This window comes from Oryctolagus cuniculus, chromosome 4 (assembly GCF_051225735.1).
Source record: "Oryctolagus cuniculus isolate XC-2025 breed Fujian yellow rabbit chromosome 4, ASM5122573v1, whole genome shotgun sequence".
Classification (NCBI taxonomy): Eukaryota; Metazoa; Chordata; class Mammalia; order Lagomorpha; family Leporidae; genus Oryctolagus; species Oryctolagus cuniculus.
Genome location: NC_142870.1, coordinates 131,738,616 through 131,752,889, shown reverse-complemented (window position 1 = coordinate 131,752,889; position 14,274 = coordinate 131,738,616). Strand labels below are relative to the sequence as shown.

The 14,274-nt window shown below is 41.7% G+C and overlaps 1 protein-coding gene across 3 annotated transcripts; it reads right to left on the bottom strand.

The window, feature by feature from the left end:
• Nucleotides 1-404: 404 nt before the first annotated feature.
• Nucleotides 405-13,658, bottom strand: COMMD2 (COMM domain containing 2). 3 transcript variants are annotated; one of them, XM_002716259.6, is made up of 5 exons: nucleotides 13,543-13,658; nucleotides 13,380-13,457; nucleotides 12,019-12,101; nucleotides 11,300-11,473; nucleotides 405-960 (listed from the first exon to the last, which is right to left on the bottom strand). In XM_002716259.6, the coding sequence occupies exons 1-5, from the start codon at nucleotides 13,607-13,609 to the stop codon at nucleotides 763-765; spliced, it is 600 nt and encodes a 199-aa protein (XP_002716305.1). In that variant the 5' UTR covers nucleotides 13,610-13,658; the 3' UTR covers nucleotides 405-762. The 3 variants fall into 3 exon arrangements, with proteins under 3 accessions (XP_002716305.1, XP_089188307.1, XP_089188308.1); XM_089332181.1 differs by lacking the exon at nucleotides 405-960 and adding an exon at nucleotides 3,686-4,074; XM_089332182.1 differs by lacking the exon at nucleotides 405-960 and adding an exon at nucleotides 3,686-3,951.
• Between the last annotated feature and the right edge of the window lie 616 nt (nucleotides 13,659-14,274).

The following is a 14,274-nucleotide window of genomic DNA, read 5'->3' as shown; positions in this document are numbered from 1 at the left end:
CGGTTTATTCAAATAAAATTATAAAAGTGACTGTAATATCTAGGTAATCAACAATCAACTATATTACTCTGCATCCATTATTTACGAATGTAAATGGCAGGGTGTCTTTTAGATCCTTTGGGTATTAAGAGTAAAATTAGTTCTTGATAAAATGCAATATATGATTATTCAAATGTGAGTACTATTTAAGCTAATTAGCCATGACAACTCAAACTTAGGCAACAGGGTAAGACTTATCATCTTCAAATACAAAGAAAAAAATGTACAAACTGCCTATGACAATGTGGCATTTAAAAATTATATTTACTTTTAATTATTCTGTGGTTATTAACGTCATGAGGTGCTTTTATAAGTAAAAAAACCATTAAACTGTGAAGAAATATTCTGAATATTAATAAACAGTATTGCATTGTGAATTTTATTTTTAAATTCTGATCAACAATGAAGAAAATAAAAAGCAGTCAAAAGAAGTACCAAAAACAGGATACTCATTCATATATACAGAAAATATGAACAATATATATTCATTTCTAGTTGATTCAATCTTATGTACACATTTAAAATACAAAATACATCTTAATTTGTCAAGAAGCTGGCCACATTTAGCACCAGGAAAAGGAACTTTTCAATATTCTGGAATAAGAAGAAATGTCATGGAATCAGATATATCACCAACAAGTAAAAAAACAAACTCTGAAAAGCAATTGTTATACATTACCAATTCACAAATGATTCAAAGGGACTAAAACTCTGAAGCTGGCCCTACTTGATGTTGCGGACAACTCTTCTACAGTGGTTTGTCTTCATCTCCTCCAATGCTTGTTCCAGTTGCTGAACCAAATGGAGCAGGGTGGCTGGATCTGTCTGTAGAACCTTGGTGTTATGATCTCCATTTTGATTCAGGTGTAGTTTTATGGTCACTGCTGGTTTGATCTGCTGCCTGAGACTTCTGCTTGCCAGCTTGATTTTAAATGGAGTAAGAGTGGAACAACTATTTAATAACCACAATGAGTACATTCTGTTTATAATTGCCTTATACATTAACACAAAAATAAAACTTCAAATGATCAGACTTCAAAATGAAAGGTAAACTTAAAAATCTTTGTAAAGGAAAAAAAATGAGAATATATGCAATAAATATTCTTCAAAGAATACTAAAGGGGTTGGCAGCATCCCATACTGTCCTAGCTGCTCCACTTCCCATCCAGCTCCTTACTAATATGTCTGGGAAAGCAGCAGACGATGGATGGCCCAAGTTCTTGGCCCCCTGCATCCACATGGGAGACTCAGAGGAGACTCCTTGCTTTGGTGCAGCCCAGTCCCAGCTGTTGTGGCCAGTTGGAGAGTGAACCAGTGGACAGAAGATCTCTCTCTTTGTGTCTCCCTCTCTCTCTGTAACTCTGCCTTTCAAATAAATGAATCTTTTTTTAAAATTTTTATTTATTTATTTATTTTTATTTTTTTACAGGCAGAGTGGACAGTGAGAGAGAGAGAGACAGAGAGAAAGGTCTTCCTTTGCCGTTGGTTCACCCTCCAATGGCCGCGCAGCGGCTGGCGCACCGCACTGATCTGATGGCAGGAGCCAGGTACTTATCCTGGTATCCCATGGGGTGCAGGGCCCAAGTACTTGGGCCATCCTCCACTGCACTCCCTGGCCACAGCAGAGAGCTGGCCTGGAAGAGGGCAACTGGGACAGAATCTGTGCCCCAACCGGGACTAGAACCTGGTGTGCCGGCGCTGCAAGGAGGAGGATTAGCCTAGCGAGCTGCGGCGCTGGCCAAATGAATAAATCTTAAAAAAAAAAAAAAAAGGGAATACCTAAAAATGGAGACAACAGAAGTGATAAACTAGAAGAAGGTGCACCAGTGCTGTGGCTTAGCAGGTAAAGCCACTGCTGCAGTGCTGGCATTCCATGTGGGCACTGGCTTGAGAGCTGGCTGCTGTACTTCCAAACCAGCTCTCTCCTATGGCTTGGGAAAGCAGCAGAAGATGGCTCAAGTCCTTGGGCCCCTGCACCTGTGTGAGGGACCTGGAAGAAGCTCCTGGCTCTTGGCTCCAGCTGTTGTGGCGATTGGGGAATGAACCACAAGATGGAAGATCTCTGGTTCTACCTCTCTGTAACTCTTTCAAATGAATAAATAAATACTAAAAAACAAACAACAACAACAAAAAACCCTGGAAGATATTTTGCAATGCATATATAACCAAAAAATGATGACTATCCAGAATTTATAATGAATCCTTTTGATTTAATATCAAAGAGAAAAACTCTCAAAACCCAAGAGAAAAATGAACAGATCTCAATCAGCATTTTATAAAAGAACCAAGATACTGATCAAAGACTGAAATTTACTGTCCCAAAATAATCTGTAAACAGGTCAATTCTTTTGGGTGTGCTAAGTCCCCAAACATAAACCAGTTATTTTAAGGTAAAAATATCTCTTTAAGATCATCTCTGTAGTATAGAAAAGTACAGCTAGGGTAGATATGCAAACTATAAATACAGGAAAAGCTGCTTATTCAATTAGTACCATTCATTTTTATTTCCTCTACATCTGCAATAACAGGGACTGAATATACTTAGGTTTGTAATTAAGCTACAATTTTTTTTTAAAAAACATAAGTCACTCCATTTACCCTTTAATTTTAAATAATATATCTAAATTAGCAACCTTACAGATAAGTATCTATAACATTCTTTTAGAATTCTAGAAAAGAGATTATAAAACATCCTTAGCAAACACTCAGTAAAGACATAATCAGGGGTCTGGTGCCATGGCATAGTAGGTTAAGCCTTTGCCTGTGGCACTGGCATCCCATATGGGTACCAGTTCCAGTCCTGCTCCACTTCTGATCTAGCTCCCTGCTAATGTGCCTGGGAAGATGGCCCCAGTGCTTGGGCCCCCGCACCTGAGTGGGAGACCCAGAGGAAGCTCCTGGCTCCTGATCAGCCCAGATCAGCTGTTGTGGCCATCTGGGGAGTGAACTGGTGGACGGAAGACCTCTCTTTCAATCTCTCCCTCTCTCTATAACTCTGCCTCTCAAATAAATAAAACCTCAAAAAAAAAAAAAAAAAAAAAAAAAAAAGAAGACATAATCTGAGCTAATTTTTTCTCAGAAAGATTTCTCTCAGACTACAGAATAAAGAACCACAGCTGACAAAGTTCTAGACATGTACTTATTTTTTAATGGAGATGAAATTCTGCCACCTTCCCTGTGAACCCAACAATAACAGCATCTTTTAAAAGGGCATCAATTGTGCTGACAATTTATGACATATGGGAAAATATTCCTATAAGAAATTAAAATATGGTGATTAATGTTTCCCATAAGCAACTGCACCATAATTATATGGTAATTGTCCATTCACTACCAGTCTCCAGTTACTCAAAAATGAAAGGCTCTGTATCCTATTATTAGTTTCCCAGCCATTTAGCTGGTCTCATCCGACATGCCCTCTTCTTGCCACAAACAGAAAATTCTACTACAGCTAAAAACCCATATAATAATTTCAACTAACGAGCACAGGATCTCAATTAGTTTTATGCAGCTTTGTAAGCCCTTAAGTGCATTTCACCCTAAGTGGCAATATTCATTCAGTAAACCCTCAACTTTAAAGCATAATCATTCTTATATGAATTCAGCAATTCAAACTCATTTCATTGGGTAAATGAGCTCTCTTAAATTTAATTTTAGAAAATTCAGTTTATTAATTTGTGACTTTTTTTTTTAAAGATTTATTTATTTGAAAGGCAGAGTTACAGAGAGGTACAGGCAGAGAGAGAGAGAGATATCTTTGATCTGCTGGTTCATTCCTCAATTAGCCAAAATAGCTGTGGTTGTGTAGATCTGCAGCCAGGAGCCAGGGGCTTCTTCTGGATCTCCCATGCAGGTGCAGGGGCTCAAGAACTTGGGTCATCTTCTACTGTTTTCCCAGGCCATAGCATAGAGCTGGATTGGAAAGTGGAGCAGCCAGAACTTGAACCAGCGCCCATACGGGATGCCAGCACTGTGGATAGTGGTTGTACCCGCTATGCCACAGTGCCAGCCCCATTTTGTGACTTTATAAAATGTCTTCATAATGGAAAAAAAAACAAAGCAAATCAACAAAGTCAAAAGAAACTATTAAGAATTACTGAACCCCCAAATCAGAGGATACTCCAACATAAAAGACAGGTAATGATCGATGACAAATGACTGCTGAATCACATAAACATGACCATTCCCACATCTCCCCCTGGTTATTGTGAAAGGTCCTAGCTCTAAAGGCTTAACTACAGTGATCTCCTCTCCATGATCCCCACATGCTTGCTGCATATGATGTCCGCAAGAGAATGAAGTGTGTCTTGTTCTTTGCTGTATCCATAACACCTGGCAAACATCAGTTGTAAAACAAATGTTTGATAAATAATTTAAGCCTATGCTACCTTTCCCCTCCCAACCACCTTTTTTTTCTTGTTGTTCCCTGAAGATTTTATTTATTTATTTGAGAGGTAGAGTTACAGTGAGAAGGAGAGACAGAAGAAAGGTCTTCCATCCACTGATTCACTCCCCAAACGGCTGCAACACCCAGAAGTGAGCTGATCCAAAGCCAGGAGCCAGGAACTTCTGGGTCTCCCTCATGGGTGCAGGGACCCAAGCTCTTGGGCCATTTTCTACTGTTTTACCCAGGCCACAGCAGAGAGCTGGATCGGAAGAGGAACAGCCGGGACTAGAACCAGCACCCAGGTGGGATTCCAGCGCCGCAGATGCAGGATTAACCTACTGTAACACAGTGCCAACCCTTAACAACCATTTTTTAACACTGAACACCTATTATGTGGTAGGTACTGGTTGGAGATGCCATATCTGCCTTCATGGGGCCTATAATCTAGTTTATACCATATCTTGTGTTCATGCCTATTCAAGAACTCATTACACTTGATTATAATCACAAATTTTCAACTTTATTTTTTAAATGATTTATTCATTTGAAAGGCAAAGTCACAGAGAGAGAGAGGAAGAGACAACAGTGAAATCTTCTATCTGATAGTTTACCTCCCTAATGTCCACAACAGCCAGTTTTGGGCAAGGCTGAAGTCAAGAGCTGGAAACTCCATCCTGGTCTCCCACATGTGTGGCAGGGACCCAAATACTTGGCCATCTTCCTCTACCTATCCAAGCCCACTATCAGGGAGCTGAATCAGAAGTAGAGCAGCGGGACAAAAATTGGTATTCTGATATGGGGTGTCAGTGTCACAAGCAATAGCTTAACCTGCTGTGCCACAATACTGGCCTCATGATTTTTCATCTACTTTTGGGGGTCTCCTTCTGTAAGACTGTGTGGATTTAAAGGCAAGTACTATGTTTTTTTTGATTGCTATTTCCATAAGGCCTGGTATACAGCATACATTCAACAAATAGTTTGATAAATGAATAGTAAGGTAGAATCATCAATGGATAAGTGAAACATAAAAATTATCTTTTCTATGGTTATCTGCACATAACCAAGGATGCTCAGTGACAACAGAATACCTTTTCTCTCTAAGCTATCCATCCTATCCCAAGGGTAAAATCTATACTGTGATGGCTATATCTTTCTTCCAACCAAATCCTGAACCCTTTATCTCAACTCTGACACCCCTGAGGATCCCCCCATGTTCAATGTTGCTCTTACTTTCAGTAAGACATTGTGTTGTACTAGAGGTTGTTCTTTCCCCCTAACCATCCTTATTTTAATTGCTAGCTTTCTTTCTATTAAGAGTGAATAACCAACATGATTGAAGTCAGCTGTTGGAGAAATCATTCTCATTTGTAGTTGGAACTCATCTTGCACCCAAGTTTTAAGCTCACATCCTCAAATACTATAGAGATTGAAACTTAAGCCACCATCACCTTAGATTCATTGCATCTTGAATTGATTAATGCTATGTGTGAATGTGGCTCCTTGTGTTGCCTGTATTTCTGATTTTTTAAGAGGTGTTGGAAATTATAATTTTGGTGTGGAATTTACCGGTTTTTCTCAAACAATGGAAGGGAAGCAATCAGTTTGTGGATATCTTTTCAAGTCAGAAACTGATTTGCAGATGGCTGGGATGAAGGATAAGGAGAGGAGTCAAGAATCAGTCCAAGGCCGGCGCCATGGCTCAATAGGCTAATCCTCCGCCTTGCGGCACCAGCACCCGGGGTTCTAGTCCCGGTCGGGGTGCCGGTTCTGTCCTGGTTGCTCCTCTTCCAGGCCAGCTCTCTACTGTGGCCCGGGAGTGCAGTGGAGAATGGCTCAAGTGCTTGGGCCCTGCACCCGCATGGGAGACCAGGAGAAGCACCTGGCTCCTGGCTTCGGATCATCGCAGTGCGCCTGCCGAAGTGCGCTGGCCACAGCAGCCATTGGGAGGTGAACCAATGGCAAAGGAAGACCTTTCTCTCTGCCTCTCTCTCACTGTCCACTCTGCCTGTCAAAAAAAATAAATAAAAATAAAAAAGAATGAGTCCAAGTGTTTTTTAGCCTGAGTAATTCAAACCGCAGGGGAAGATTATGGAAGGAGTTTAGGGAGAGAAATGAGAAGGCAGGCTTCAAGTTTTGATGAACTGCATTTGAATACTTATTAAACACCCAAGTGGATATGTCAAATAGGTTTCAACTGGTAACTCTGGGGTTCGGGGCATAGGTCTAGTATAAAGACTTAAGTTTGGGAATCCAGAGTCTACAAAGGAGTATCTGAAGCCATCAAGTTGGATGAGATCAGCTAATGAATAAAGTGGAAAAGGTATGAAGACTGAAAGCTGAACTCTGGGGGGCATTTCAATGTTGAAAGGTCAACAAGGCAAGAGAATCAGCAAAGGATACTGAGAACGACTGGCCTATGAGGTTGGATGAGAACCAGAGAGAAGAACTTCCCAGAATGCAACTGAAGAATGTATTTCAAGTAGAAAAGATTAACTGTGATAAATGTTAATAAACAGAATGGCATAAAGACTAACAAGCACTGAATCCATCAAATTATACTAGTAGACTGGTGATGATGAAGCCTAATCAGAGTTGGTTCAAGAGAGAACACACAGAAAGACAACTCTTTCAAAGAGTTTGGGTGTAAAAGGAAGCAAACTAGTGGGGTAGAAGGGTTAGATAGAGTCAAGACCGGGTTTCTGAAGGGAACAACTCAGTACAGAAGTAAAAAAGTATGATGCAGACAAGAAAGGGAAGAATGCTTGAATTATGTCCATATGTGGACAGATGGGGATGGATTTAATTGTACAAGGGAGAGGTTGACTATGGATATGAAAATGGCCAGCACTATGGTGTAGTGGGTAAACCCCTGCCTGGGATGCAGGCATCCCCCATATAGTACTGGTTCGTGTTTCCCAGCTGTTCCATTTCCAAATCCAGCTCCCTGCTAACATCCTGGGAAAAGCAGCAGAGGATGGCCTAAGTGTTTGGACCCTGCTATCTGCATGGGACACCTGGAAGAAGCTCCTGGTTCATGGCTTTGGCTTGGCCCAGCCTGCTGTTGCTGCCATCTGGAGAGTGAACCAGCAGATGAAATATCTCTGTCTCTCCCTCCCCGTAAACTCTGAGTTTCAAATAAATAAATAAACACATCTTAAAAATAAAAAAACGACATAGAGTAACAAGAGAGAAGGCAGAGCAAGCAGTAACTGATATGGGCAGGATGGCAGAAGCATGTGAGAATTCTCTTCTGAATTCTTCTCTTTTCTTAACCAATCAGGAGACAAAGTCAATAGCTAAGAATGTGGAGCATGGAGATGTTGAGGCTTTGAAGAGAGAGAAGAAATAAGACACACATGGCCTGGTATCCCAGAGTTTACAGCTTACTGTGGAAAACAGGTATGTATGAATGAGATAAATTGCCAAAGAAACAACACAGATGCCAGCAGGATTTAACTGTGACTAGTGGCACAGGGCATTTCTCTCAGGAGGCATGATTTAAAGGAAAAGTTCAGGGGCTGGCGCTGCGGCATAGTGGGTAAAGCTGCTGCCTGCAGTGCCAGCATCCAACATAGGCACCAGTTTGAGTCCTGGCTGCTCTACTTCTGATCCAGCTCTCTGCTATGGTCTGGGAAAGCAATAGAAGATGGCCCAAGTCCTTGGGCCCTGCACCCGCGTGGGAAACCTGGAAGAAGCTCCTGGTTCCTGGCTTTGGATTGGCTCAGCTCCAGCCACTGCAGCCATTTGGGGAATGAACCAGAGGATAGAAGACCTCTCTCTCTCTCTCCCTGCCTCTCTGTAGCTCTGCCTTTCAAATAAATAAATAAATCTTTAAACATACATAAATAAAGCAAAAGTCAGCAAACATTTTGCTGTAAAGAGCCATATAGTAAATATTTTATGCTTTGTAGACCATGCAGTTTCTGGCATAACTACTATTCAACTCTGAAAAACAGCCATAGATAGTATGTCAACAAATGAATGTATCCCAATAAAAATTTATTTACAGAAATAGGTAGCAAGCTAGATTTGGTCCAAGGGCCAGTTGAACCCCAATTGAAACAAATTTAAAAGTTAGTAGTCGAGAGGTAATGGGAGGGCAGAAAAAGTATTTCATATGGAGAGACAAAATGTGTAAAGGCCTTAAGTTCTTCATACTTCTAATTCCCAATTTCATTCCAATCTGCTCAAGAATGCTAGAGTACATTTCCTGACTGCTTTAATGTTATTCTTATCTGAGAATCTGCAAGGACTTCCTATTGTCTGCTGTGTCAAATCTATTTTAACAATCTTATCTCAATTCAAATGAGGAAGAATCCACTGAAACAGTGGTTCATAAAGTATACTGCATTTTAGAATTACCTGGGTGAAAAGGGAGCTTTTAAAAATTCTGGTGCCCAGGCCAACGCCTTTACCAAAAAATCAGAACTTCGATGGGTAGAACACAGATATCAGAATTTTTTTTAAAGCTCCTCAAATTATTCCAATATGCAATCTAGTTTCAGAACCAGTTTACTAAACCACATATTCATAGGCTCATTCCCATGTCCACAGGGCCTTTACAACTTACACTGCCTCCTCTACCAAGGATATGTATCCAGATTTTTATATTCATTCATCCTTCTAAAATGTCACTTTTTTGCTGAAACTTTACTGGATCATGTCAGCACACATAGAATTGTATAAGCTATACATTTTTTTTGAAAAACATAGTGGGCACCCTCATTTATACAATTATACATTCCTTTCCCTTCCAAAATTTTATAATTACCCTTAAGTACTAGTTACTTTGAGAAGACGTGGGCCAGCATTGTAGCAGTTTAAGCTGCCTTCTGCAATGCCTGCATTCCATATGGGTGCTGGTTTGAGTCCTGGGTGCTCCAATTCCAATCCAGCTCTCTGCTAATGTGCCTAGGAAAGCAGTGGAGAATGGCCCGAGTACTTGGGCCCCTACACCTAGGTGGCAGATCAGAAGAAGCTTCTGACTCCTGGCTTTAGCCTGGCCCAACCCCCAGCCATTGCAGCTACTTGGGGAGTGAACCAGCAGATGGAAGTCTGTCTGTCTCTCTCCCTGTAACTCTGCCTTTCAATTAAATACATAAGTAGATAAATCCTAAAAAAATGCAGAGACATTAAAAAAAAAAAAAAAAGAGGGAGAACACCTAGTATCTTTAATCAAATGGCAACATATTTTTCAGCTGAGAACGTGGGACCAGTGCTGTGGCACAGCGTGTTAAAGCCCCGGCCTGCAGTGCTGACATCCCATATGGGCACCGGTTTGAGTCCCAGCTGCTCTACTTTTGATCCAGCTCTCTGCTATGGCCTGGGAAAGCAGTAAAAGATGGCCCAATTCCTTGGGTCCCTGCACCCGCATGGGAGACCCATAAGAAGCCCCAGGCTCCTGGCTTTGGATTGGCACAGCTCCAGCCGTTGCAGCCATTTGGGGAGTGAACCAGCAGATGGAAGACCTGTGTGTCTGTGTGTGTGTGTCTACCTCTGTCTGAAACTCTGTCAAATAAGCAAAATAAATTTTGAAAAAAAAAAAAAAAAAAGAAAGTATTTCACAATTTTGGTTTTTTAAGGTGACTTTTTAAAGAATTTTTATTTATTTAATTTATTTGAAAGGCAGAGGAGAGAGACAGAGAGCATGAGATATCCTTCACTTGCTGATTCACTACCCAGATGCCCACAATAGGTAGGCAGAAGCCAAGAGCCCAAAACTCAGTGTGGGTCTCCTACATGGCTGGCAAGGACCTGCTGCCTCCCAGAATGCATTAGTAGGAAGCTAGATAGGAAGTGGAGAGCAAGGCCTTAAACTAGCACTCTAATATGGGATGCAGGTGTCCCAAGTGGTAGCTTAACCCACTACGCTAAAATGCCCGTGCTTTATACTGTTTTTGTCCCAAAGCATTTAGCACAGCTATAATTTGCAAACAGGTGACCATCAATAAAACACCTATTAATTCATCTGTTACTACTTAATACAGGGCTACTACCGCAATGACCTGAAAACTCCCTTTTGTTCATTTATACATCTTAAAAAACATCTTGAATCTCACAAAAATAATGTGCAAAAACAGCCAGATACAAAAGAGTATTTACTGAGTCATTCCATAGACAGAAAGTTAAAAAGCAGGCAAAAATAATCTATGTGTTAGCAGTCAGGATGCTGGTTACCTTTGGAAATAAGGGAAGGCGCAGTAAATGGAAGGAGACATGAAAAATGTTTCTGGGACCCTAGTCCTGGTTAAATCTGTTTCATTAAGTTTTTTACCATGTGATAATTCATTGAGCTGAAAACTGACCCATGAACTCTATATGCATTAAAACTAAAGGAAAGTTGTTTAAAAAATCTAAGCATTACCTTAAAAGTCAGCCCAATTATCTCCTTTTCTAAAATAACCAGTTTCTTACAAGCTTTGAAAACCAAACTGATTTAAACAAATTAAAAATTTAATAGGAATGTGTGTTTGGTGCAGAGCATAAGTCCTTACTTGGGATACCCACATCACATATGGAAATGCCTAATGTGAGTCTCACTTCTTCTGCTTCCAATCCAGCTTCCTGGTAGGCAGCAGGTACTGGCTCAAGTATTTGATGCCTACAACCATGTGAGAGATTGAGGTGGGAGATCTGAACTCCTGGCTTTAGCCTGGCCCAGCCCCGGCTTTTGGAGGCATTTAGGCAGTGAACCAATGGATGAAGATCTCTTTCCCTCCACCTTTCAAATACAATGAAAATAACTTTTAAAAAAGAAAATAAGCTATTTATAAATGGGCTGAAAATAAAGACTAAATAATCAAAGTTCAAACCAGAGCTTTGTTGATGTGATAAAGATTACAATAAGTATGTCACGTTTAGAAACAGCTGTACCTGTACATCTAGTCGCCATTCAAGGTTATGGTAACTAGGAAGGTCTGGTGCCAATTCACTCAGAATGGTTCTGATCTCTTTTCTGTTGTCCAGATAAAGCTGAAGCAACAATTTGTTCAACTCTTCAGAGAATCCCAAAACAAAAACAGAGTCTTGGAAATCCAGTTCAGAAATCTAAAAGTGAATTGAGTTTAACAGAATGTCAAAATTTATCTTTGGTAAATGCTAAAATACTAAAATACAAATAAAGAATATTATCTCTCCTAATTCATTTGTCTAGTAAAAGTAATGTTCCTTACAACTAAGGACAACCAATGTCCACTATTCCAAAATAATGAGCTATTGATATATAATAATATTTTAAATACAAAGAGGAAATAAGATGCCTAGTTTACCCTCCTATTTTGCATCTATGCAGATATCATTGATAGGCAAAGACAAAACAAATGAATCCATACTCCTTCCTCCTAGGATACATACACCATGGCACATAGTTTAACAACATGAAAAATTAGAGGTCATTCTAATTTATACCAGTAAGAGATATTCACAGTAGATGATGTTACAGTCGTATTGTTTAGCGATACCGTCACAAATCCATTATAAACCATTGACAACATTATTGCAAAACACAGGTACTGGCCAAGCTCATGATGTAGAGTACACTGGACATTCTGTAAGGATCCAGGCAATACCACTCAGCCCATGGAAGTCCTTACCATGAGCTTTGAACTCTCAGTGAGGAGATAGATTAATCCTTCCACGCCATGCTGGACAGTGTCACTACTCACACTGAGTTTTCCTGAGAAAGAAAAGGAAAACATGCAACTTAATAATCGTGTGATACTTATCCTTTTATTCAATGATCCTTTTACTCAAACTTGTTTTCTATTTTAAGATTTTTAATTTATTTATTTGAGAGGTAGAGTTGCAGATAGAGGGAGACACAGAGAGAAAGGTCTTCCATCCGCTGGTTCACTCTTCAAATGGCACCAACAGCGGAGCTGTGCAAATCCGAAGTCAGAATCCAGGAGCCAGGAGGCTCCTCTGGGTCTCCCATGCCAGTGCAGGGGCCCAAGCACTTGGGCCATCCTCTACTGCTTTCCCAGAGAGCTGGCTCGGGAGAAGAGCAGATGTGACATGAATTGGTGCCCATATGGGATGCTGGTGCTGCAGGCAGAGGCTTAGCCTACTATGCCACAGCCCTGGCCCCCAATCAAACCTGTTTTTAAAAACAGATAGTTGGGGCCAGCCTTGTGATGTAGGTTAGGCCAATGCCTGTGATGCGTCCCCAAGTGCTTGGGCCCCTGCACCCACATGGGAGACCCAGAAGAAGCTCCTGGTCCTGGTTTCAGCCTAGCCAAGCCCTGGCTGTTGCAGCCATTTGGGGAGTGAACCAATGCATGGAAGATTTCTGTCTCTCCTCCTCTCTGAAGCTCTGCCTTTCAAAAAAAAAAAAAAAAATCTTAAAGCATAAAAAAAAAAAGATAGTGTCCATTATTCCTTGCTTTCAAACACTGCAATGAAAAAATAAGTTGGCCACAGCCTCTTGTTCTTTCTCACTGGACTTCCAAACAGAAGTCTTCTATATTTCCCACCAGGTAACCTTAACAAAATGCACAGCCGCGGAGGCGGTCCCAGACACACAGCCCTTCCCCTGAGCGAGCAGTCCCTCACACCCGGCAGGAGAACTCAAGAGGAATGGAATAAATCCCAGAGAGTGCCCCTCATCCAGTGGGAAAACAGTAATACTTCAGCAAAAGCTTCTATCTGAATAGCCTTGCATGTTTGTTTGCATATTTGGATATATTCCATAGGCATGGATATGTACAGTATTGATTAAACATCACCATATTCCTGAAAAGCGCCTGAAAAACTGACTTTAACGGAGCCTTTAAAACAAAAAGAAAATTCTCACTGCTACATTCGGAACGGACAGGCTTTATTAATACCTGACTGATGAGCTCTGCTGGTTTCATACTCCCACAAGGAGAGCAAGATCCCGAAGTCGCAATCACCCTTCCTCTTCCGGGCCCGCACTTCCCCTCCCAGCCTGCAGAGGCGCCCCTCCCCTTCTTACTGGCGGCGCCTTCGTAGACCTTAGGGTTCGAGCCTCGCCTCAGGAACTCCACAGCAATCCGCCCAAACTCCGCGACCACTGTAAAAGGAAGTCGCGAGGCCGTGAGCTCCGGGCGCTCCCGTAGGCCCCCAGTCCACAAACCATCGCCCCCGCCTCCCCTAACCTGCGCTGTCCACTTGGGGCAGGAACGCTAGGTGCTCCTTATGCTCCTCCGACAAGTCCAGCAGCATCTTCCCGGGGCGGCGGATCTCACCCAGCAGCACAGACCCCGCCCTCCGCACTTCCGGCGCCTGCGTCCAGGAGCAAAGAGGCTCCGGCGCGGGACCGCGCCAAGCTTTGGGTTCCGGCCTACGGCCGTCCTACTCTGAGACACCCGCTGCGCTGCATGCTGGGAGAACGGGGAGGTACAAAAGATTCTTGCATTCCTAAATCGTCCCTAGTGCGTGAGAGCTCCTGCGGGGTGAGCGGAGCTAGTCTGTAGGAGGTGGAAGTTGTTTACAATCCGACGTGTCCCTTCGTGGAGCTTATATTAACAACAGCTAGCACTTGTTAGGCATTGTTAGGACTTCGTACATTTATTCATTTAGAGTTCACAAGAATTCTGATAGGTCCACTGTTGTCTCCGTTAATGATAGGGAAACAGACAAGCAACTGAAGCTTTTATAGAGCTATTAGTTGGCACAGAACTTTTGTCTATGTTATTTATCTATTTAATATACTCAGTAGCGATGGCTTCATTTTTTATAGAGGAAGAAACAAAACTCCAAAGATAATATGAGAAAGCCAGTGACAGAGCTGGAAAGAGAGGGTCAGATTCCTTACCCACTGCTCCAAGCCCAGCCTTCTACCTGCCGGGATGAAAGCTGCAGGTTTGTGACAAGTTTTATAAACAATT

Coding starts and splice junctions, on each gene's coding strand:
- COMMD2 (XM_002716259.6), bottom strand. CDS start 13,609: ATGCTGCTGGACTTGTCGGAGGAGCATAAGGAGCACCTAGCGTTCCTG. Junction 12,102..13,379: donor GGTCTACGAAGGCGCCGCCA/GTAAGAAGGGGA, acceptor TTTCTTTCTCAG/GAAAACTCAGTGTGAGTAGT. Junction 11,474..12,018: donor CTGAGAGTTCAAAGCTCATG/GTAAGGACTTCC, acceptor ATTCACTTTTAG/ATTTCTGAACTGGATTTCCA.